The sequence below is a fragment of the Rhipicephalus microplus genome, chromosome 2 (assembly GCF_043290135.1).
Source record: "Rhipicephalus microplus isolate Deutch F79 chromosome 2, USDA_Rmic, whole genome shotgun sequence".
In the NCBI taxonomy this organism is placed as follows: Eukaryota; Metazoa; Arthropoda; class Arachnida; order Ixodida; family Ixodidae; genus Rhipicephalus; species Rhipicephalus microplus.
This window is the reverse complement of record NC_134701.1, coordinates 235,703,855-235,729,865: the sequence shown is the minus strand read 5'-3', so window position 1 is coordinate 235,729,865 and position 26,011 is coordinate 235,703,855. Positions and strand designations below refer to the sequence as shown.

Sequence of the window (26,011 nt, the reverse complement as noted above, 5' to 3'; positions counted from 1 at the left end):
GTCTTCAATCTAAGTCATTCATAGAACTGTACCAACAAGGATCCGCAAAGCACTACAGTTGCTATTCGTGGAGGCTCCGTTGGAAAACCTTTCTACGAAGTCCACAATTAATGTTTCACACTTTGACACTTTTCTAGAGGTATACGCATAAATAATCTTTCTCGCGATGATCTCGGATAGCTACTAAGGGAAGGGCCCAACAAGGGCGTCTTTAGTGTTACTTGGGAACCGCATTCAAAAAAAATTGGCCTAACTAGTTTAAAGACTGAACTGCGTCTTCTTACATATCCTAGATATGTTTTGAACATTCGCCATGCTTCAGATTATCATACACGGAGTCATTTGTGTGTTTAGGCCTACAGAAGGGCAATTATGAACGTTGTTGAAAGGACGTTATGGGGATGTTGGTGTCACAGGCCCAGTGCTATGACAAAACACGCTAAAACAGCACTGGTTTGCAAAACTTCACCCAAATTCTTCGGCGTATCATAATCGGCAAGATTAGATGTTTTAGTCTTTAAACTGCAAATTGAAATGTAGCAGGTCGTTCACTATGGCTTACGGTATCCGAACTAAGTTCGCATGTAGAAAACTTGAGAATGTAGCAACGTGTAGGACGGACTTGAAACTTACAATACGCCTTAATGACCGAATGACAGCCCTGCGCCAGTGATACTGCCGTACACCGCTATAAAAAAGTGTGTAAGAAAATAGCCATGACAAAGTTATTCTGCTTCGCTCAAGGAATGCTGTTTACAGCAATTTCGGAATTGCAAATAGCTCCACATGGATACGAAACGGTTATGGGCATGTACGACAGTTTATTTCTTCCAATTTCATGCATACAGCAGCACATGTCAATGGGGTACATGGTGCAGTTAAAGGCTGCCATATAGGCACATAAGATCAATTTTAGGATTTAAAAATAAAACTTGCCACAGCGAATTTCTTGTTGCACAACCTTGAAACAAGCTCATAGCGCATTCACTGAAGGCAGTCGCACCACAGCTAACGCCAAACTGTTGCACATCGTTCGATAGATTTACTACGGCTTGGGAATAATGTGTGTGCCGCATGGGTACAATGGCTCAGCGGATAGCATGTCGGAATCGCCGAACTAGATAGCTCAGACGTCCCAGCCAGATCTGTGCAAATTTATTTGATGGTTCCAGGTGTCGAGGCCATCATGTCCTTGGTAGCCGTAGCCTATTCTTTGCCCCCAGACTCCGCCTTGTCCAGACCCTTGGCCGCCACTTAAGCCTTCGCCTTGTCCAGAGCCTTGACCGGAGCATTGGCCGCCACCCTAGCCACCGCCTTGTCCAGAGCCTTGGATGCCACCCCAGCCTCCGCCTTGTCCAGAGCCTTGACCGGACCCTTGGATGCCACCCCAGCCTCCACCTTGTCCAGAGCCTTGGATGCCACCCCAGCTTCCGCCTTGTCCAGAGCCTTGAATGCCACCCCAGCCTCCGCCTTGTCCAGAGCCTTGAATGCCACCCCAGCCTCCGCCTTGTCCAGAGCCTTGAATGCCACCCGAGCCCCCACCTTGTACAGAGCCTTGAATGCCACTCCAGCCCCCGCCTAGTACAGAGCCTTGACCTGAGCCTTTGCCACTGCCCCAGCCCCCGCCTTGTCCAGAGCCTTGGCCTCCACTCCAGCCTCCGCCTTGACCGGAACCTTGCCCAGAGCCTTGGCCTCCACTCCAGCCTCCGCCTTGACCGGAACCTTGCCCAGAGCCTTGGCCTCCACTCCAGCCTCCGCCTTGACCGGAACCTTGCCCAGAGCCTTGGCCTCCACTCCAGCCTCCGCCTTGACCGGAACCTTGCCCAGAGCCTTGGCCTCCACTCCAGCCTCCGCCTTGACCGGAACCTTGCCCAGAGCCTTGGCCTCCACTCCAGCCTCCACCTTGACCGGAACCTTGCCCAGAGCCTTGGCCTCCACTCCAGCCTCCACCTTGACCGGAACCTTGGCCAGAGCCTTGGCCTCCGCTCCAGCCTCCGCCTTGTCCAGAACCTTGGCCAGAGCCTTGGCCGCCGCCCCAACCTCCGCCTTGTCCAGAACCTTGGCCAGAGCCTTGGCCGCCGCCCCAACCTCCGCCTTGTCCAGAACCTTGGCCAGAGCCTTGGCTGCCGCCCCAACCTCCGCCTTGTCCAGAACCTTGGCCGCCGCCCCAACCTCCGCCTTGTCCAAAACCTTGGCCGGAGCCTTGACCACCACCCCAACCTCCGCCTTGTCCAGAACCTTGGCCGGAGCCTTGACCACCGCCCCAACCTCCGCCTTGTCCAGAACCTTGGCCTGAGCCTTGGCCGCCGCCCCAACCTCCGCCTTGTCCAGAACCTTGGCCGGAGCCTTGGCCGCTGCCCCAGCCTCCGCCCCAGCCTTGTGCAGAGCCTTGACCAGAGCCTTTGCTACCGCCCCAGCCTCCGCCTTGACCACTGCCCTGGCCACCACCTTGTCCGGAGCCTTGGCCTTGTCCGCTGCCCCAGCCAGAACCTTGACCACCACCAACCACGCCAGCACAACACGCGGAGCCGCTGCCTTGACCAAATCCCTGTCCGCCTCCTTGGCCTTTACCTCCTCCTTCGCTGCCTTGTCCGAAACCCTGGCCGCTTCCGCCTCCCCATTCACTTCCTTGACCTTTGCCTTGTCCTTTTACAGCACCCCATTTATTCCCCTGTCCGAATCCTGATGCTTGACCCCAAGCCTTTAAGTCATTGAGACTACCATTGCCACTGGAACCCCAGCCCCAGCCAGATCCGCTTCCAGCTGTGTCATTGGCTGAACTTGACCAGCCCGAGCCGCTCTGACCGGAGCCAGATACTTGCCAAAAACTCTCGCCGGTGCCACTCCAGGGGCCTCTCAGAGGTTCGCTTGAGTTGCTTCCACTGCCCTTATGCGTCTTCTGACCGAAAGTGGACACAAGGGAAGACTTCTGGCCACCTGCCGTCCACGTGCCTATCTGCGGTTTTCTTGTCAGTGGATAATCTTCCGTAATTGTGGCGTTAACAGAAGGTGCTTCAGTAGTCACGACCGTGGAAGCAGGAGTTGTTGCGGGCGCTGGTAAAGCGGGTGGCTGCTTTGTTTTGTGCAGAGACAGGTGTGCTACTTGCGACGACCCAAGAGCACAACACACAAGAGCCAGCAGCAGGTTGTTGACGACCATAGCCTGAGCGAGACGAAAGAAAAGCATGAAAGAGCTGAAAAACGATCTTGTGTAGAGGTGAATAGAGAAAGGCGAACGTTACAGCAACGCAGATGCATGATCGTCCCTTTGGCGTGGCACAGGAAAAGCATCAGGAATATTAATAGTGCGAAATACACCAGGATACAAGAAGATACGCAACATGCAGTGATGTTATGCTTATTGTTAATTGATGTCGAATGAACACTTAAGTCAGGCTCGTGCGACAAAACTAAATGTTAGCGTTAAAAGTGAATGCAAGTTTTCACGAAAATGGTACGCTCATCAAAGTGCTATAAGCGATCATTTTAACTGTGCGATTGCACAGCTCCACGAAGGATTTAAATTCGATTACTTGCATCTGCCGTGCGGGTTTAAGCCCCTGCCGCAGTACGTTACGATTTCCGTAGTTTACGAAAGAGAATCGCCCAAGTGCTTCATATTAACTGCGAACTCTTTTTAGCGATACCTTGCTGGCGAAAAGGCACAGGGCCTTCGCAACAGCCCATACAGCAGAAACATTTACTTACGGTGCCGTCTCCAGGCGCTTCTCTGGTCAATGGGCGAACTTCGACTGAAAGCTGTACTTTTTATACGTTCATATCAATCAGCAAGAGAGGATGAAAAAAGCCATAGGCCGTTGTCTTCAAAAAGAAACAAATTTTATCTTTAAAAATATAGCGCATGCACGGAAGTCCTATGGGGTGATAATTAAGATATGTCTTGATATGCTCAACGTGTACGTCACAGATACATGACTTGGCCATAAACTATACTATCGCGGCGTACGGCACGTGCAAGTGTGAAAGTGTGAATTGATTTGGCTGATTCATATTTCGCAGAGGATTTGTCACGAAGAAATAACTGAAAGTATAGGGACAATTTACAACTGTTTTTTCCTCCTTTCTAGTTGTTTATCTCATTATCTCAGAGAGAAATGCACCATCCTTAATACAACATAGCTTACATTCTGTACAATGTTATAATATATATTCATATTTAATATGAAATATGAATGATAAATCGCGGTTCGGGAACATATAGGCACCGTTGTCATTATTTTCTTACATTCAAGCCCAAGTTCGACGTTTGTGGTGTAGCACCAAAGTTACTTTTGATAAATCGATGCTAATGCGACTTTTACTGTGTTGTCAGCAATTGCTTGTAGAGATGTGAGTTTTCACCAGATCCACTGAAGACGGGAAATAGTTGTACCTCTAGCTATGACGCACTAAGCCAATTTATTTTAGGCAACATAAGTACTGTACAGGCACCAAGCTCTTACAACTCCAAAGCCACGTGCGAAAGACGAGATCACGTAGCTATAATCACTTTTTCTAAACAAAAAAATAGGTATAACGTGATTCACGTTCGCCACAGAAATGTATGAATCAATATTGGGATGAGCGTTTCCAGAACCAAGGCAAGAAGGAGGGAGGAGTACAACTTCCCCGAAATTCCTCAATTTTGATTTCGCATGTATACACTAACACATACAAGTGCACTCACGAGCATACATAAAGTATAATTGACCGCCCCCCCCCCCCGCATGAAAAAGATTTCTGGCTACGGTACTGTTGATTGGCATGGTGTTCGAATCATTGATGGACTTCGCTTATTGTATCACTTGCAGACATCTGAACGCAAAACGCAAGGACAGTTCGACTACAACGAGTTGATATCCATCTGCAGATATTATGTATTGTGCATGGCAGCTTTCGCATCGAACGTGAACAATAGTGATAGAGCAGCTTGCTGACTTTTTTGCAAGTCGAATACAGATTTGATTCAACTTCAGTCGCGAATGAAACTTTATTTGAAAGATCATTTATTGCGTAATCAGGTAGTATAACAGGCCCGGCGTACATATCATAGTACCAGAAAAAGTTTACGGGTGTACTTTCAAGAACTGCTATTTTGATCTGCAGTTGTCATGAATGGTCGTCTAACTCGCACAAAAGTCTGGCTGATAATGTATTTCTAGTATATTGTGTTTTCCTTCTAAGTTCTTTTATTTTGTGAGATTAAATCACAATCTGAAAATAAGATATGTACATTCTTCAGCACTCATAAGCCAGACGTGTTTACGAACTAATTTTGGGAACCATGCTCACTAGCTTCCGTATCTCACCGACATACTGAATGTTTTTTTTTCAGGCAAACGGAAAACGCTCGTATCGTTTACGCATTACAATTGTACCCAGGGGCGCGGCCAAGATGTTGGCTGCAGAAATTTGAACCCCTTAGAAAGAATTTTTACATTTTGTATGTGAAGACCTACGCACACACGTGCCAGCATACTCACGACCATATATAAAAAAACTTGAAGCCCCCCCCCCCCCGCCTGCTCTTACTCCACTAATAAATTTCTGGCTACGCCCCTGCTTATTCCATAAGCTGCGGTAACTCGACATCAAAGAACACGTATATCGGCATACATAATTTGCCATGATACTAAGCTTATTCAGATTTATTCTGATTTCTTTTTGCTGCCACCCACTTAAGAGCGATTAAGAATGGTCTTTTTTAGTCGCTTCGTGACTGATGTTCTGCCCAATTTTTTCGTGCAGCCATATTATGCAACGAAGTGAGCTCAACTTTGACTGAATTCATCGTACCGCATTAATGGAAAGGGAAAAGGCAAATCGCTGTTTGAAATATTGTGGCCTTGAGTGAAGTATCTCCCAGAAAATAAGCAGCAAAAGGCTTTGTCGAAAGGTGGATCGACTCGTCTTTTGCAAACGGAGGAGTTGCGGGCACGTCTTGGGCTTACCAGGCACACCGTTTGTACTGACGTTTAAAGGTTAATTCACGGTCTGACGTAGTGCCAGCACTCACGTTCAGGCGCAGAAGTTGTGCCTTTGAAAGAAAGTGCACCGCTTATATGGTGCGATGACATGAATAACATTCTTTACTTTCGTTCGCATGCTCCTCCGGGGTCGACCAATGGGAACAAAAAGGTAATGATGTGAATGATGTAAATTTAAGTGTAACGTAAAGTGGAGCCAACGGTGGAACCACGTTTGACGTTGACCCAGCATGACGTCTGCATTTCGAGGCCAGTGATAGAATTGATTGCCACGCAGAATGCTTCGGTTCAATTCTGGCTGGGTTCCCAACTTTGATTGTTTGCATTCATAAGGTCTGCGCTACCAGTGTCGTTCTTTTTTTTTTTACGCACTCGAATTGGAATTATCAATGTCCGCTCTCGCCGTTGTTGGGTAGGTTTTAACTGTCAATCAGCTGTGTTGGATACTCGAGTATCGAATCCCGTGGTATACGGGAACGTGCTACAGGTTTCTGGAGCAAAGGGTTTGACGACGTGCGAGGCAGTATTTTCACGTTATTCATGTGATCATCGGACAGTCATATCGTCAAACCTTCTTATCCTTCCGGGCCAATTTGGGCCTACGCTGTGTTAACGAGGGGAACGCAGGGGCACCCGGACGTAGGCGGAGATAAATACCTGTCGATAGAACTTTTCTCAAAGTTCCTTGGGTTGGCTAATAAAATGAATGACTTTCATAGAGTAGCCCATTTTCTGCTTCGCGTGAAAGACCGTGGCTCGGCTACGCCAGTTGGGAATGCACTAAAACCTCATTCGAACATAGTTGCTTCCTACATGAAAATAAATTCGTTATATTCGAAAATTTGTTATAATCTTCTGTTTCTAACTTTACACCTATTGCAAGACTATATTTCGTTATGTGCGGATTTGTTATATCGAGATTTGAGGGTATGATGATAAAACAGCAGATGTGGGGTCAATATGAGTTAGTGACATCGACAGCATACGTACGAGAGACGGCACTCCGTTCGGTCGCAGATACAAGTTGCAGGCTGCACAAGGCATGCGCAAGCGAGACCAGCTGATACCCATTTATTACTTCTTTTTGAAAACTGATTACAGCGGCAGTTTTGTTGCAAAATCATCATTATGGAATACTGTAAAAGAACTGTTCCGATATGCGGCTGTCATTAGCAGTGTACACGATCGCGTATTTAAAGGATGCGTATACTGGTATACGTCGCAAAATGAGCTATTGCAAGCGAGATGGGTTTCGTTCAATTTCTTCTCGATTTGATTTGTGGGGTTTAACGTCCCAAAACCACTCTATGATTATGAGAGACGCCGTAGTGGAGGGCTCCGGAAATTTTGACCACCTGGGGTTCTTTAACGTGCACCCAAATCTGAGCACACGGGCCTACAACATTTCCGCCTCCATCGGAAATGCAGCCGCCGCAGCCGGGATTCGAACCCGCGCCCTGCGGGTCAGCAGCCGAGTACCTTAGCCACTAGACCACCTCGGCGGGGCCTTCTCCATTGCCGTAGTATTTACTTCAGTTGCGCATCAAGGCTGGGCGCACTCTATCAAAAAAAAAAATCTTGCGACACCTACTTCATGTCATATATTAATATGAGAGCAAATAATCTTGTGAGATTATTGGATATGTACTGCATGTGTCAAACAAGATTTTTTTTTCCTATGGGTCTGTTTAGCACACGAGGTGTTCCATTGCCTTAGACACCGTCTTTTTTGGCCTCCTTATTTTTGGACGTCACCATTTTCAATTCTTTCTCGCTGCCGCGCCACCGTTCGCCTCTCTGACCATTACTACCCCTTGCTACCCTTTGAGGACACCTCTTGCTCCGGGCCATCTTTTGTCCCGGTAGTTGTCTTTTCTTCCACCTTGCCACTTTTTGTCCCGGTAATCGTCATCACCTCCATCATGCCACTTTTTGTCCCCGTAATCATCATCGTCCCCATCGTGCCACTTTTTGTCCCGGTAATCGTCATCACCTCCATCATGCCACTTTTTGTCCCCGTAATCATCATCGTCCCCATCGTGCCACTTTTTGTCCCCGTAATCATCATCGTCCCCATCGTGCCACTTTTTGTCCCCGTAATCATCATCGTCCCCATCGTGCCACTTTTTGTCCCCGTAATCATCATCGTCCCCATCGTGCCACTTTTTGTCCCCGTAATCATCATCGTCCCCATCGTGCCACTTTTTGTCCCCGTAATCATCATCGTCCCCATCGTGCCACTTTTTGTCCCCGTAATCATCATCGTCCCCATCGTGCCACTTTTTGTCCCCGTAATCATCATCGTCCCCATCGTGCCACTTTTTGTCCCCGTAATCATCATCGTCCCCATCGTGCCACTTTTTGTCCCCGTAATCATCATCGTACCCATCGTGCCACTTTTTGTCCCTGTAATCATCATCGTCCCCATCGTGCCACTTTTTGTCCCAAGGATCGTCGTCGTCCCTTCCGTGCCACTTTTTGTCCCTGTAGTCTTCACTTCCCCCGTGCCACTTGTTGTCCCCCGAATCGTGGTTCCCTCCTGTGTCGCCGCCGTGAAAGGCAGCTCTTTCGTAGGCAGAGCGGCCTGCCTTGCCCGATTCGTCAGATTGGATTGCCCGCGTAGCCGATGCTTTGGTGGCGTTAGAAGAATCACTACGGTTGGCTAGTTCGCCTCCACCTCCCGGAGACACAGTTGACGGTGTTCCCGAGGTTGTCCCGTTCGGCGCACCAGCGGCTGCAGTCTGTGGCGGCGCCCACATAAAAGCGCAGAACGCAACCACGAGCAGAACACGGGGGGCGACCATGTCCGGCTGCTGCAACAAAACAGAACAGTTCTGAAGTTACAATCACACTGCACTCATTTAATCTATACACATGACTACCGGCAAAGTGCAAGCACTGAAAAAAAAATAAATCATGCGCTAGATGTGTTTTTGATGAAGCTTCCCTTTAGGAGGCTTATCCAACACTATATTTCGGGGGGAATCGGAAACTCCCTTTGTTTTATTTTATTTTAGCCAAAAAGAATAAAGTAACATGTGAAGTTGGCCCCGTTGCTACCACCCTGCAGAGGCGTGCCAGAAATTTTTCCGGGGGGGGGGGGGGCGGTTCAACCACAATTTATGCATGTTCGTGCGTATGTTTGTATGCGTGTGCGTGTATATATATGCAACAAAAACTGAAACATTTGGCAAAGGTTTAAAGATTCCCCTACCCCTTGGCTACACCCATGCCTCCCTGCTTAACTTGACACCCTTTTTCAGTTGCATTAGATGTATTAAATAAAGTAAATTAGCATTTCTTTAGTTCGGGTGAAATTTTGAAGAGCAGAAGTTTCGGCCAGTTGGTTGCATAGTGAGTGAAGTGAAGCATGGTAGACGGGACAACAAAAGAACAGACAAGACGAAGCGATTCACCCTGTCTCGTAATGTTTATGCATCGGTTTTATAGAAACGTTAAAAACCGTTACTGAATTCGATATTTGGAGGTCACTATTTTTTCGGATGTTCAAATGTAATCTGATTACAAGATTTCCCTATTCGAGTCCTTCATAAAAGTTTGCTCAAGTCCTGCTGTTCCTTAAAGAGCTACAAGTCTCAGCGGCCATGGAGTGGGTGGATTGATGGATGTAAAGCTTTATAGGTTATCCAGCCTAAGCTCAGGTGTGCAGAAATCGCTCGGTGTGCCCTTCTAGTCATGTCAATGTGAAGGGATGAACAGATGAAGCGAATCAATGTATATTTTTTTAATTTGTTGTGTGTTTTTTCAGCTTTATGTTTCTTATTCTTACGCTGTTTGCTACACCGCTGAACAATGAAACTTCTGTTCACTACAGCTGCCCACACTGCATTTTTCATAGCGCTGCTTTAGGTTTATGACTACACCTTTTTATTTATCAGCTTAAGTTAACGATGAGTGTTCTAGTAGGCCTTTCTAAGGTTGTGATTGGCCTGTAAGTTTGCCTGTGTTGCGCCTTCGTCACTCACTAGACAACACTTCGGAGTGCCTTTAACCGTTAGAGCATAGTAAGTATATGTTTTAATATATGTTGTGTATGTTTCGAATGCTGCGCATGTATTTACTACTTTGGAGTAGAAAAATAGTCCAGCAGCCAAGATGGCGGCCGTTGTATTTTTCGTACACCAAACACGTCGTCGTCCTCTACTTCGCACAACCTAGCCGCAACCCGGCAACAATATTGTACACTCCCATACTGGTGTAGTTCTGTGGAAGAGCTGAATACTCTGTCGCGCGTGCTTGCTTGCACGTGTGTGTTTGTGTGTGCGTGTGTTTAGATGTTAGCAGAGCGTGCAAAGGCTCAATAGAAATGTTAGCCTCTGGCTTGAGAATATCTTAGCACACGTACGAAGAGTCACCCTGTAATATGCTTGAACGTGGCCTATCAGACATTGGAACTGTGTCTGGCTTTTACCATTAAAACGGACCTCTGCCTAGTGAAATATATCGCAGTGATCGAATCCGGCGAGATCTGTTCCGGCAGGTACAAGTATGACCACCGCTGCAGCATTAATCCCGTCGCTGAGCCTACTTCAAACGCTCGCGGCCGAGATTCCTGACCAAAATATCACCAAGTGCCAAAGCTTTGACTAACACCACGACACGTTTTTTTTTGTTTTTTCGTATGCATAAATTATTAACTGTAAAAGCGCCCAGCAAATGCATGATATTGTGATAGTAGCACAGTTTATAGTCTTTAAACCATGTCAGCGCGAAGCGACGAAAAAAAAAAGTGGCCCCGTATCTGCACTTAATCTGCAAATGTCGTCGAAAGACGATAGTCTTGCGTGTGGAGAGAGTGAAGAAAACATTTATTTGATGTTCTGCTCAAGAAAATCGGTGAATGGTATTCTGGAGGCGCTGCGTTAGAGTGCCTCGAGCCTGCAGCGGGGGCGAACGAGCGCATCAACTCACGTTACACGTGAGACATGACCACGTCTGGCAGTTTTTTTTTTTTGAAAAACAAAGCACGTGGCTCTTAGGCGGATGTGCGCGCCCGCCTCAGAGGGGATAAGGTGTGATACGCAAGGCGACAGGTAGGTGCCACCACCGTCTCGTTTTAGCAAAGCGTCGGAAATACTCGCCTTTCAGTGTAAGCGTTGGATGGTCAGCGCCGCGTGATAAGTGCTACGGTCCTTAGTATTACTTATGTATGCCTTTTCTAGTTAAAGACGAACATGCAGAATGTATACGTGTTATGGTGCCTCAGATATGCGCAATATTTGCTTTTTTAATTGACAATCGCACACGTATGAACGCTGATCCTTGAACAACATTGGTGGTCGCTGTGGATGGGGTCGGCCATTCGGGGTATCGGCTGGTGCTGTTTAGAGTACCCAGGTCGCGGTAACGGTGGACAAACAGACAACTGTACAGACAGACAAACCAACGTTTTTGCGTCGAAGGTACCTAAGAAAGACGATTGTCTTTAAAAAAGGTGGGTAAGTGGTGGAAAGGGGCCGACAAAAAATTTCAAAGAGGCTAGGGTAACTGCCCGCAGGGACCATATACAGTTACTCTACAAGAGGCGAACGAGCGCATCGAAGCACTCTACGGGGCTAGGGCCACCCTAACGTGGCTGCGACGAAGCTTCACCCTCCAGAAGGTGAACCATGCACACGCTTATGGGTGTTGCTGCTTTCATCCGCCGCATTAGTAAACCCAATGGCGTAGTTCAGTGCCACTGTAGTCGCTTATTGACTCATGGTAGAGGTGGCCGCATTCTGATCTGAGCGTGCAACAAATGCATTTCTTAACTAAACTGCCCCTTCCCACACCCACAAAGAAAGACCCACACCTGACAACCCGATCGCGGCACTCCTCTTATTAGGCTTGTAAGCCACCGCACCAGCTATTCTTCACTTCTCCAGTTGCTAATGTAAGAGAGTACGACACACGTCCGTTATTTTTCCTTTCCAAGCTTCGCGCTCGCCAGAAAAATACGCCATGCTGAAACTGAAAATGCCGCTCACTGACACACCCTTCCCTCATGACAAAAAAAAAAAAAACGGGCAACACAAATCTCACATTTTATCAAATAAGCAATAAAAGTTAGAAAGACGAAAGGAATATAATTTATCCGTTTGATTTTAAAAGCGATGAATGCGTTCTGAGGAGATTAAGCGTATGCGAAAGTAAAACCGTAAAGCTTGGAAATCGACGGCAACGCGGTCCTTTGGTAAACAAACATGGCTGCTCATCAGAAGCAGACCAGCAGCGGCGGCGGTCATACACCTCGTAAGAAAGTTCAGGTATGCTACCGATCCTTTCCATTACCCTGTAGCTGCTTATTTTAAGGATCGAACATCGATTTCATGCGTAGCGCATATAACGTTTCAAGAGAGGCGACGCAGTGGATTCCCGCGAGAAGGATGATCCTAGCCCTTCATTTTGGACGGGCAAGATCGGGATTTTTTTTTTCTTTATTAGTTGTTATTATCGAAACTGTTCACCTCGGTCATTTTTCCCGTTCTCGCCATGATTTTTCTTCCGAGCAGCATAGTAGGCAAAGCCACAGCTCCCTGTACCCGTTTGTTTATTTGTTTCCGTTCGTACGCTCCGACGAGAGCTAGCTGCCGCATAGCGGCTTGCTCCACCTTGAAACGGCTCAGTTCCGCAATGCCTCCAGAGGAGCTTCTAGTGGTACAAAATAAAGGTTATATGCGGTGTGCGCTATCGTAAACACGCATCATCAGACCACATCCATCGACAGCGGCGATACTAGAACCATTTTCTAGAACACTAAAACACGGCAACCTGAGCCGATACGAGCTACCGCGGCAGGTGCTTTCTTGGTCGTGCGCATTTCCCGTCGGCTCGAGAACGGTGAGAAAGACCGGGCGTAATAGATGTTTCGTGAGCTGTAATGTAGCGATTGTCGCAATAGCTGGACTGATATGTAAAGTGAACGGCTTCGGCCCGCGCGATCGCCGCCGTGCATTTCCACTTTAAGCAAAGGTGGTTAGCGAATGTGCGCATCTGCTGTCATTGATTTAGAGATGTCGCTGACCTGCTTGCAATAATGTACGACGAGCACCGTTTTCTCTTTATTCCGTACCGAGTGGTGAATCGACGCCGTAACGCTCGGTAGCTTGTGTTTACGTAGCCCTTAATTAGGGATTGTGTTGTTGCTTTTTCTTTATTTTTTTAGATTAGTTTCTGACTAGGCCCCACCAGGGCGCAAATCGGGGTAATTGCAGAACGTAATAAACTGGCCGTGCTACTAACTCGTTCTTGAGGTTTGCTGTTCAACTATTTTACTAAGTCTGTGCACGTTAAAGAACATCGGATGGACAAAATTTCCGCAGTCCACCACTACTGCGTGTCTCATCGTCGTATCGTGATTTTGGGACGTAAAACCACAGATGATATTATTATTATTATTATTATTATTATTATTATTATTATTATTATTATTATTATTATTATTATAGTACACTAAGTGAGGTATATTCTGGGCCATAAAGGAGATCAAGGACGGCAGATTTAGAATATATAAAATGTCTGTGTTTTGTTACACAAGCCCTTTGGATAGCTTTGCTTTGTCTCAGTATAACATGAAGGGTCATTCTCTACTGCTAATTATATTTTATAACTGTTAACCAGCTCTTGCTGGGCTGAGAATATAACTTATATGTTGCCATGTGCACAATTTATATAAGCAACATTCTTCCAAGACTGACTTTTTCTTGCTTATTTCTCTCCATAGTGATGTTTTTTTGTGTGTGGATTTGCAGAAAAAGGAAAGCAGCACGCATAAAACCGTAGTAAATTGAATGGTCTGTAACCCATTCTCACGCATTCTGTGCATTGTGTGTTCTAGGTGTTGCTATTCATATCTTACTAATCTGACTGCAACATATGTGCTATGGTGAGTCATCATAGCAGTTTACAACAGGCCTTGTGCTTATTTGCTCTAATGTAGTATTCGGGAAAATTTGTTGAACCCTGGGCCTGATGCAACAATGGTTTATAGTTGCTATGATGATTCTTTATAATATTTCTAAAATGTATTAGACAAAATATTTGCTATGAGAGTAGCTTAAGTTGACCTAGCGGAGTCATTTTCTTTAAATATATCTTAACAGTACAGCTAATTTGTTAGAGGTGCTTACACTCAGTGCTGTACGCTGCCGCTATCTCATGTCCTACGGACTGGATGACTGTAGAAATGGAAGCTTTATCTCATTATGGGCACTAGAACACCTGTATGTACATCTGTACGTCACCTGTTACTCTATCTCAACTTACCGAGAGACTATCAAGCCACAGAGCAAAGCTCATTTACCCAAATGATATTTCATTAATTTCTCAGATCACCGTGAGACTGATTTCCTTTGCATATCTTTTCTTCAGGGTTTCTTTCGGTATCTGTGTGCCATCTTTTGTTTTCAAAACTGTCGTGTACTTTTACACCTAGTATAAATTCATACACAAAACAATTCCTAAGCCACTGCCAGGCTCTTTACCATCTCAAGAATCTGAACTGGTGACAGTGACTTTATGCAGATTGGAGAAGGGGCTATTTTAACTACTACTTGAAAGCTTATACATAAAGCATTTAGAAACCATGCATATGTGATTATGTGCAGCAGATATTATGAGCACTTATGCCTGTTTTGATGTCTAGTAATGGTTATGGTGCATGTAAAATTAAAATATCTTACCTCAGATGCTCCATGCAATAAATTTTGTTTGAAAGAAATTATGACTTTTTTTTAACTGTTTTAAAAGCTTGCTCATGTAGGGCTTCATAAGCCACCCACCAACAACATCGGATCAAAGATGTCTTGGCTTGTTTAACACACAGCAAGTTCATGTTACAGGAAATAGTCCTTAAATTGAAGTGCTTTACCTGTGCCTTTAGGTTAGCCTTGGCTTCTTTCTTTGGTTATTGCCAGGTATCCTATGTCATCAGAGATGCGGTTGAGAGGCAACACCGATCTGGTGTCAACTCTCTCCAGTATGACCCCTACCTTAACAGGCTGTACTCTGCAGGCCGCGACTCAATCATCCGCATCTGGAACACGCGCAATCTTGAGGTACGTGTAAGGCACACGGGTGTGCTTGTTCTCAGTTTGTCGTGCTCACGCAGCAGTTTTTGCTGTAATGCCCGCAGCATTATTCATTACCCAAAGGGCCAGATCATATTGCAACTAACAATTTAGATGCATTGGGAGGTGAGCTGGTAGTCTGCCGAAAGTTATTCCATTGTGCTGAGCACTGGAGTCACTTGTGAATTTATATTACATAAAAATAATGAAAAATGTTATTTAGATATGCTCAATTCCCCACACACTTCGCAATGTGTGGGGATTGGCACTGCTGATGTGACATTCTCGTAGGCTTGAGACCGAAGAGTCAGACAGGGAGGATGTGGTGTCTAAGGGCATGTCTTGTGCATTGCTACAGTATTTGCAGTTGAGAAAGTCATTTCTCCATATTGGTGGTGCTTTTGTCAATGTAAGAAATTAGGGTTTCATATCTGGAACAAACAATTAAATTTATTTAATCTTTCTGGCAATGAATGTCGATTGTGTGTAGTGCATCTTATTGTCTGCTAACCATTCGGATGTGTTTTCTAAATTCAAATTAGTGTCAGTGAATGGCTTACTCAGATTGGTTTTGTATTTTGTTTTATTGCATCACTTTATGGTGTGCATTCTTCCTTTGGCAGGACCCTTATATTCAATCTATGGAGCATCATACAGATTGGGTCAATGATGTTGTGCTCTGTTGCGGCGGCAAAAACTGTGAGTTCTTGAGTTTATGTTAATGAGTTCTGCGGAAACCCACAAGGTGGCAAAAGGGTTAAGAAAGTGAAAGAAGACAACTGCCCGTTTGTAGCACGAAGCCACAAGGAAATCCATATGGACATTCTGAGAAATCTGTATAGATTTCTTTGTGGCTTCGTGCTTCAAACGCGTGGCTGTCTTCTTTCACTTTCTTAACTTTCTTTTGTCTTTATATATAGCTGTACATCTTACCAACAGATTGCATGCCTTTTCTTAAAATTTTAGCTCTTCACTTTAGAAAGTCAACTAAACATTTTAAATGTCCAACTAAATAAATTGTCTCCTAAAGCTACTGTAAGGTGAATTACTTTCAACACTTCTGGATGTTCCACGAAAAGTATGATTCATATAGATTTATGATGAGTACTTGGTGATGTGTATGCGTAGTTTGCGAGCATGTCGTGTAGTATTATGTAACTGGTTGGGAACACATTGGTAATGACTTAACATGTAGAAATGTTGATGTTTCTTAATGGTATTGTAATTTTGGCTCACTATTTTTTTCAGCTGTTTTTTTTTTTTTTTCAATGTATACATGTGTCTCTGGCTTGTCGCACTGCACTTTACAGGGCTGCTTCAGCACTTATTACATTTTCTACAGAGCTGTTTTAGCACTTTCCCATGCAAATGTGTGTAAACAATTTAATTATGCAGCATATATTTTGTCTCTAGAGCCTTGACAAAGTAACCTTGTATGGCCTGGCTTGTCATGCTTGGTATGTCGGAGCTGGCAGAGCACCATTGAAATGTGTTTGTGCAGTAAACTTTTTGTTGGCATGAACTTCAATGCTTACCATTACTCAGGAAATTATTAAACGAGTAATTGAATATGTACATTTCTTATTTTGCTAGACCTTGGCTTTATGCTAGCGGCAGTGGTTAACTTCACAACCTGTCTTTCAATATGTCTCAAAATGTGCAGGCTTTGCAGGCATATGTGTATGTCAACCTCAAATTGCCTTATTAAACAAAAGCTTTAGATCTGAATTGGCCCTTACTTCTCAATCATGTACACACATCCCATTAACTCCTCTACAACACAATTTTTAAAATTATTTAAATGAAATCTGTGGTATTTAGAGAAACTTCACACCACACTAATTTTATAATCGAAAGGGTGGTATCTGTATTGTCGTTGCTCCTCTCCTAGCAGGTGTCGTGGCCTCATTGTATGTTTCTTCGATAGACGCATTGGCAATGTCATTGTTAAGCATTGTGCCTGTCAGGACTTCAAGTTTTTCAACTCGGCACTGCCAGCTTATGAGATACAAAACCCAAAACTCATTTATGAGGGCAAATCACTTGCTTATGAGAGTAAATCACTGAATCGCTGACAACCAAGCAAGATGACAGGGACGACTGGGCATGCAACTGTACATAAAATTGTGTTAGTAGTGAAATTGCAAACAATATTTCTCGTATACGATGGCTGGAAGACTGGGTGAACAAGGAGTTGTCCTGAAACGCTGTCAATCACGGAAGACGAATTAATTTTTTCACGTGCGGAGTTGAACGCAGTGTATTCGACGTTTGCAGATTGCCATTCTAAGCCTTCATGTGTTTCTCTCTCACAACTTGTGCAGTGATATCCGCCTCTAGTGACACAACTGTCAAGGTCTGGAACGCTTATAAAGGTTTCTGCATGTCCACACTCCGTACGCACAAGGTATGCTCACGTGCTGTTCTTCACGCCTGATTGGAGGTTCAGTTGTGCTGCAATTAGAGTTGGTTGTAGCTGAATGTTTTGTAGTCTACAAAACGAGAAAAGCAGTGTGACAAAATGGTAACAGTCTTAGAAAACTTTATACATGCTGAAAGTGTTTCATGTTATTTTTTACATTTTGTAGTTTAGAAAAAGAAAACCAGCCATGCTGTTTAACTGCATTGAATAGTGAAAAATAGCATTTACTTTGTGTAGTTAAATTTGTAAATTTGTACGGTGCTTTTGAAGATTCTATTTTGTGACACCCGGCTTTGCTGTGACTCTGAAAGTCAGTTTTTATTCAGAAGTAGAGCTGCTTTGGTAACAGTATTTTAAAAAAATTACTTTGCACTGATGTCTACAAACAATCAAAAAAATTTTTCAATTGTTTGTTGAAGATGGTCAACGAAGTTGATGAATGCGTGTTTGGAGGGTTAGTTGTTTAGACATTATGGGAGTTTTAACTGCACTGGAGACAGGACACCTGAATAGAAGTTGATTGACTGCATTCGTTTTGTCCCCTTTTACTATGGTGCCTCGTTCCTAGTGCAGTATGAATTCATGTTCAGTAAGATCAGGGAAATGTTTTATGTGCTCTAGATTCAAGAACAAAAAATAAATTTTTCGATATCATGAAGCTTATCCTTTTTGCTTGCGGATGCACAATATCCTCATTAGCATACTATCATAAAATCCGCAGGAACACCCCCCCCCCCTCCTTTCTTTGGGAGATTTCGAAAGTGTGGCCTCTTCACTCCTACCACAAGTTACACTGTTTCATTCACTGTTCTTATTCGTCTGATGAGGGCAAATGAAAGCTGTGAATGCAAGTGTATTCAATAATTCATTTAATTAGAAGCACAGATTTGAATTCTTTTGTTCTTAACGGCTCTTCCGTTGCCATCTTGAATTTTGATCCATCACTGAGCAAGGGCCACCCCACGAAATCCTGTCGGATTATCCTTCACCATAGGCGGCGCTTGCTCGTGATTTCACGGTCGTTCATGTTACAAATGGCAAGTGTTGCTTTGAACTTGTTTTAAAGAGTGTAAGCCTCGTAATGCCCTCTTTCAGGATTATGTGAAAGCCCTAGCCTATGCGAAAGACAGAGAACGAGTTGCTTCAGCAGGTCTTGATCGAGTAATCTTCCTCTGGGATGTCAATGTCCTGACCGCCCTAACTGCGTCCAACAACACGGTGACCAGTAAGCCTTTCTTTTCTTACTGTTTTATTATCATAACTTTCACACTTAACCCATTTTATAGTAGAAAGAGTGTGAGTAATAGTTGGGATAACTTTAGCCCATTATGACAAAATAGCTAGTATGATAGCTAGTTCCGAGAGCTCTTACTTTGAGATTCTTTGTCTATCCTCTCCTCCGTCCCATCTCTGTGTCAAGAGATGCTGCTATGAAGTGGTAATAGATTACTTGGCTTTATGGTTTTTTTCTTATGAAAATTGTTGCTTTGTTATGATAGCTATTTGACTGATATGTGTTACTAGGCTCTAATTTTTCCTGTTATGATGGCAGACTGTTTTCTCTATTTTGGGATAAGTCTTGTGATGTTGTGATTTAAACCTAGCCAATGTAATATCACTGTAAACTAGGGAAAATTTATTCACATAGTCGCTTGCATGAAGAATTCTCTACCATCGATTTTGAGTTAACCTTAAATTGTTTAAACATTGTGCACCTTTAAGGGCTGACTTCTTGCAAGCCAACTTACATTCAGTGATTAATAATAGAAGACACTTGTGTTATTTAGCTTCCTACTGAGCAGATGCACTTTTATTAACTTGAACTTGTCACCATGCGGATTGAATTCAGAATTCTTTACTTCTTGTAGAATAGCTCGGCACTTCCATACGTTTCGAATGCCTACTATCACAATATAGTGGAGACTGTAACTTCTCTTACCAAAGGCTATCTGAAAATTTTTTTTTTTTGTTTAGTTCTCTTTCATGCACAGGGGCTGCTGGAGTACCTTAATATCATTTTCCACTACTGTACCGCAAGCAAAACTGACCGCAGTCATGCTTTGAAGCCAGCTTGTTCCTACTTTTCAAATAATTTTTTTTTCTGTGTTCTCCGAGAAATGATGTGTTGATTCTAAAAAGCACTAAAAAAGATTTGTATTTACTGACTTTCTAGAAACAATTTAAAAGGCAAAGATTGACTTCTATGTAGCCTATCACATTGAACCTTCTACTAGCAGAGCTACTTGGTATGATGCTGTTCAGAACTAAAGAGCTGTTGGGTTACAGTAGACAGAATGTCAAATACACTGTTATATTCTACAAATTGTCTTTGGTATTTATGATTAAGAAAAAAATGTGATACTGGGAAAAAGTTGGCAAGATGTTAGTATTGAGGATGTTTAAGATAAGAAATAAAAAAAAAACCGGTTTGCATTAGGATTCTGTGAATGAAACTGCTGTCTTTAAAAATGTTGAGAATGTAGAAAGAAACTGCGCTTTAATAACACCATCAAAAAGATAGCTTGTTAACACAAAACAAAATTTGCAGGGCTGTGATCCACTATACCAAAGCACGTCGTCTTGGTATATGTTTACTGGATAGAGTGCCTTTCCTGTTGGCTTTTTGTTTTGCTTGGAGCATAGTGGCTTTTGTAGGCACAGACACTGTAACTTCCATCCTGAGTGGTGAACAGAGTTTTTCTCACTGGCATTAGTTTTCGTGTGTTATGGCAGCTAAATGTGAAGTTGCTTTGCCTTGAAGACAAGATCTTGGCTTACTTACCCACAGCTAGATCTAGAAGAGTTTTTGCCTGAAGGAAGAAGTAGAGAGGTGGTGACCCCTGCTGCTAAAGCTTGGCAACATCGTGGCAGCGTACTTATATAGCCTGTCTCCTTTCTGCTATGTGTTGTGCATCGATAACTCTTAGCGAGCTAAAAGGCAGTTTGTGAGACCTCTATTTTAAAATGGGCTTTTCAGCTGCCATCTGCCTTTCTCAGCAGCTTTAGGCTTATTGTTTTTTTTCCCCATCACTTTTCTTTTTATTTCAGCTCTTGCATTTGGTCAAAGCCAAAGCTTTGAGAAACAGGTTGTCTTTTCTTAGCTCATTCTGAAAAGCAAGCTAACTTTCTTATACTTTTGAAAGGTTTTAATATTTTCACAGTAAGCGCTCTGCATTTCTTGACCTTGCGCAGCTGTTTCGCAGTTCTGGCTCGAAGCGTACTAGATGTGACAGTGTGTGTTTCATTTGTGTGAAACGCGCAACACTTTTTTTTTTTTTTTTTTTGAGGCTGCACTGCATTGATCATTGTGGGTGGATATGACGACCACACTCTTAGTTCTTGCTGACTGTGGCTCTGTTAAACACTGACACGCCATTTGTAGGCATACGAGTGTTACAGCTGTGCGAGTGGTCGCGTCATTGCAAGCATTTATTTGTGATGGATTGGCACAATCAGCATTTTTCGGACACATTTTTTCTGAGTGTCAACATTTTGCACACCTCGCATTTTAAAGAATTCAGGAGGTAGTACTTCGGAGGACAGGCCATTTGATCCAGGAAAGGCTAATGCTGCTGCACTGAACCTGATTTTCGTAACATGAAAGCCGAAACTTTCTTGTCTCTTTTAGAGACAAGAAACGGAATAGTAAACTATTCCGTTCTGTGGATGCTCTGTTTGGTGACCCTTGGCACTGTCATACCTTCCACATCCTCTTTGAGCCCAATGATTCTGATTGCTTCCTCCTTTTGTTCGAGCTTTTTGGAATTCGTCCTTTTATCTAATGACATTTGTTGCTACTCTAAGTTTCAAAGTTATCCTTCATGCTAGAGCTTAACATCATCACTTCACATTTAGGTTTGATTTGCAGTTGGCTAAGCCCTATGTCTGAGGTCTGCTTTTGTCTCTGTCATTCTGGCCATTTGTTTGCTTGGCTACGAGACACTTGTCTGCAGAAATGCATCTAGGCTCTTCTGCTTCCTTTTCTGTTACTATATGTTGGTGCTCTTCTTGCTTACAAAGTACTTACTTTATGTTGGTAACTGCTAGGTAGCTTGAAAAGCAGCTGTCTCGCAATCCAGCATTTTTACTGCTACAAGGATGTAGAGCATTCTTTATTTTGTGATTCTGAATTAAATGTAGACCTGAATGCTTAATTATTCATTCAATTTACCTATTTCGTTCTGAAAAAGCACCATTTTGTGCTGTAATCCCAGATATGGGAGGTAGCTGATGCTACTGTGGACTCGAGGGGGGCTACTAAAATATAGACATTACCATCACATTTGTCTTGGCGCTTAACCTCAGATCACTACACTGGCATCCCCATCAATCGTTTAATGGTGCTAGGGTGTGATTCTGATGCAGGTGACAATGTTTGCGCTGCTGACTGCTTTAGTTTCTAGCCACAATCAGTTGAAGATCATTGTCTTTCTGAATTTGACAAAAGGATTTTTTTCTCATTTATAAAAAAGAGCATGAGGCTTTTAATAGGGATGTGCCATTCATGAAATGGAAGAGAGAACATTGCCAGTGGTCAGACATTGGCCCCGCATTAGAGATTTTCCAGTGGGTGTGTGAAATCGATAGTAACAGATCTTGGAAATTGACAGTGCTTATTGTCAATAAGCTCTGGATGACGAAGTCACTAGCTAGGCTTTCTTTGCACGTGCACCTACGAGCTTAGGGCAGTCCAATTGCATCCTCTTGAGCAGTCCCTACAAGGCAAGAGGGGCTGGATGTTATGTGACCATATTACATCCTTCATTGCCTTGCATTATCCAGTTGCCTACAACATCACTTACATTAGAGCATCACTGAGAGGGGAACGAACAGGCTAGCTCACTGTATGAAAAAATGCTTTAAAGGCTACTGTTGAGAAGGATGTAACATACGTATCCATCACCAATGTGTAGTCATTTTCAAAGCTACTGTTCAGTCAATTTGCACCTTAAAATGGTTTTACTGGGCAACTCAAAAAAGAAATAAAACTGTCATGAAATAGTGCATGCAATGTGGAGATAATATATAGTTTTGTCTTAAACTTCATTATCTTGCCCAAAAGAATCATTATGGTCTCTAATACCTTGCATAATCAGTGGATGATCTGTAAGCTAACCCCACTGGTTTCACATCAGTGATAGCAGTAAGGTTCATCACACATTATCTTCTTTCTCACCACCTCGCCACCAAGCTTAATTTTTTACATGAACCTACTTGGTTACTTATTTCATTGGGATTCTTCTGCAGCTTTAGCATCTGTTCTGATCATTCTAGTCATCGCGTGCTCTAATTTTAGGCCTCCGTCTTGCCACTGTGGTGTCTCTGTAGAGTTTTGCTGCACTGAGAACTCCCATGCTCATGCTCACTGCTTGCGATGAGGTAGTCATGTTTGGGGATTACATCATCGACATCCTATTCTGTTTACTTTTGAAACATCCAACGCTGCATCTTATTCGGCTTCAGGGACAGTCTTGTCCACGTCTGGTCCCTGAAACGGTTTGCTTTTCTTCAATTGGATCTTGTTCTCTGTCCTTATCACCTCCCTCCCCCTCATTATTATCTTGGATTGCAATTATCTTTATTTCATATCATTGTGGTATCTCTCTTTCCCTGCCTTGCCTTGGATACTGGCCCCCTCCCCCACTACGCTGACTACACTGCCTCACTTTGGGTGAGAACCGTCAAGGACTTCACTTTTCGGCTTTCTGTTACTGCATCCCTAAGTTAGGAAGTTAAGCGCTGCTCTAAACTTCAAATTATGTGTGACATTTGCTGCTTGCCTGTGATGTCCTTTTCTTTCTTTATTTATTTTTTCATAGCAGTTGCTGCTTTGTGCATTGCATCCCTGCACAACTTTCGTTAAGAAATGTCTCTTTACACTTGCTTAGACATGTTCAGTTTGAAAACTTTTAAAGAAGCAATGTACGGCATCAAAAGATTGTGATAGTTAGTGCCTGTGTATGAGTCATAAACACAGTGGTAGTAGAGTAGTGTTCTGTACTGCAGAGCACAGCTCGATTACAGCTGATCAGAAAAGATATATACTGTGTTACTCCTGCAGAATTGTGTTCAGATGGCATGTCGCTACGGTCTGCACTTCTATGAAGTCTCTTTCTCTTGCATGGGACTGAAATCTTCCATCACATCACTGTGTCTTGTACAGCCGTCTATCATAAGACACAACACATAATCAAGTGACACTTTTGGGTCATGTTTATGAGAGGCTTTGAAAACAGATAATAGAGCGTACAGACAAAATTAATTTGTGAGATGTTGCAGCATGCAACACAGCACTAGGTTGCGAGTTCAAAACCAGCTGTGAAGCACACTTCAATGCAGGCAAAAGACTAGAACACTCAAGCAGCTAGATTTAAGTGCACGTAAAAGAATCTTATGTTGTCACAATAATCTGGAGGCCCACAGTAGGTTGCACACTATGCAATCAAATCTCATTATAACGAAGTTGCATCTTACACGAAAACAAGTTTGTTATATCCAAAATTTGTAAACAAAGGCATGTTACTAACATTCGATCGCAAGTCTATTCTTCATTTACTTCGTTATAACTGATATTTCGTCATATCAGAGTTCATTACACCGAGGTTTGAGTGTATCTAGTTGTGGTTTTGCCGCACAAAGACTCAAAATTTAATTGCAATGAAGTACAAGATGAAACCATGCTGTATTTTTTGATTGAATGTGTCGGTGGATGTCTGCTTTCGCATTTTTGTCTGGTACTAATGTTACTGTAATGCATCGTTATGCAGAACTGCCCTTTATTCAATGTAACTTGTTCAGATCTTCAGGCACAGTCTAAAATTCTTCGGTTCTATGTATGAAAACTGCGATGTGACAACGAGGTCGTGGAGGGAAACTCAGAACATTTTTTATCTCCCATTATTCTTCAACATGCACCTAAATCTAAGTAAGCAGGTGTTCTTGCTTTTACCTCCAATGTGCTTATCGTGCTTGGGAATCGAACCTGCATTCCCTAGCTTAGCTGCGCAGCGCTCTACCTGGTCAGCTACTATAGCAAGATAGATGCATATCCGCTGCACTCAAACCTCATTTTAACAAAGTTGCATTTTACACTAAAGTAAGTTCGTTTTATTTGAGAATTCATTATAAAGGTATACTCCTAACACTATGTCTATTGCAAGACTGTGCTTTGTTTACTTTGTTATAGCCGATATTTCGTTATATCCAGGTTCGTTATATCAAGGTTTCAATGTATTTATAGGCTTTGGTAAACTCTTTGCTTTTCCTCAATGAAACTTAAGCGTAACTGCCAAATCTGTGATGCCTTTGAGGCATATAATATGCAAGATTAAAATAAATAGAATTGTCTGAGAACATGGCCCTTTGTCACTTGTGCTTGTCACTTGTGTCTCATTGCTTCAATGTCTCTTGCTTGTGCTGTTTGCTGCTTCCCCCTGATTTAACTCTTTTATTTCTTTTCTGTCTCGTCTTTCGCTTCATTGTTGCAGCATCTTCATTGACAGACAACAAGGACAGCATATACAGCCTGGCGATGAACCCACCAGGCACGGTGATTGTTTCGGGATCCACTGAGAAAGTGATTCGGGTTTGGGACCCCAGGACATGCCAGAAGATGCCGAAACTCAAGGGTCATACAGACAATGTCAAAGCACTTGTTCTCAATCGAGAGGGCACACAGGTATTTAAAAGCAGTTTCCTGGATTTCTATTTTTGTACAATCTTAGCGTGACAAACGATCAATCATATGTACTAAGTCATTATTAATTACCATAATTATTTACCTTCTTATATTTATTTGTCTATCTAATCATTTATTGACTGCTTGCATGCGGTTATTTTTGTAAGAATGCTAGTTACACTGTGTATATCAAAAATGCTTACCTCAAAATACTGCTCTTGATAACATCAAACTTAATCAATTATAGTTTGTGCAACATTATTAAAAAGTGCCACTTATTTTTTTTTTTTTTTGAGATTCTGGTTACTTCCAGATAAATGACTCATCATTTCTGTGATGAGATATTTTGATGCTAAGATTATTTTCTTTTGTGTTGCTTCAGAAAGAAGAGCCATGCCAGTGTATCATACATTTAATTTCATTCCATTTGTCCTTCTTCTGTAGCAGTAGCGTAAGCAAACAATGTGAACATAATTTTGTGACCCTAGCACTTATAGCCACCGTTTTACGACTGTATTAAAATACTAGTTTGTGTTATGGACATTATTGAACAGCATGACAGCATTGGTCGTTGAATAGCATGTCTTGTGTCCATCTTGGGTTTTACACTTAATGATATCGTGTGTACCCTGTTTGTGTGCGTACCGTCTATATGAACCCCAAACTCTTTGCAGTGCCTGTCTGGTAGCTCAGATGGGACGATACGGCTATGGTCACTTGGGCAGCAGCGGTGTGTGGCCACGATACGAGTTCATGACGAAGGTGTTTGGGCACTACAAGTGAGTTATCGCCACCGTTTATAACATATAGCTCTTTTTAGAAGTTCTAGGTACGATTAACTCTTTAAGATGTA

The 26,011-nt window shown here is 43.3% G+C and overlaps 2 protein-coding genes across 5 annotated transcripts in view; one reads left to right on the top strand and one right to left on the bottom strand.

The window, feature by feature from the left end:
- Positions 1-7,079: 7,079 nt before the first annotated feature.
- Positions 7,080-20,324, bottom strand: LOC119170265 (uncharacterized). The gene is made up of 2 exons (XM_037421384.2): positions 20,263-20,324; positions 7,080-8,800 (listed from the first exon to the last, which is right to left on the bottom strand). Exon 2 carries the CDS (start codon positions 8,789-8,791, stop codon positions 7,805-7,807), a length of 987 nt encoding a protein of 328 aa, XP_037277281.2. The 5' UTR covers positions 8,792-8,800; positions 20,263-20,324; the 3' UTR covers positions 7,080-7,804.
- LOC119170263 (WD repeat-containing protein 48) overlaps positions 12,169-26,011 on the top strand; it is a 40,536-nt gene continuing 26,693 nt past the window's right edge. For 3 of the 4 annotated variants that reach the window (XR_012886953.1, XM_037421381.2, XM_037421380.2), the window contains exons 1-7: positions 12,169-12,256; positions 14,906-15,046; positions 15,682-15,757; positions 17,383-17,465; positions 18,576-18,705; positions 24,968-25,158; positions 25,833-25,937. Coding sequence is in view for 3 of the 4 variants with exons in the window: in XM_037421381.2 (XP_037277278.2) it covers positions 12,194-12,256; positions 14,906-15,046; positions 15,682-15,757; positions 17,383-17,465; positions 18,576-18,705; positions 24,968-25,158; positions 25,833-25,937 (789 nt within the window). In the remaining variant the exon portion in view is untranslated. The remainder of the gene's footprint in view (positions 12,257-14,905; positions 15,047-15,681; positions 15,758-17,382; positions 17,466-18,575; positions 18,706-24,967; positions 25,159-25,832; positions 25,938-26,011) is intronic. The other variant, XM_075877564.1, reaches the window with a different exon arrangement.

Coding starts and splice junctions, on each gene's coding strand:
- LOC119170265 (XM_037421384.2), bottom strand. CDS start 8,791: ATGGTCGCCCCCCGTGTTCTGCTCGTGGTTGCGTTCTGCGCTTTTATG.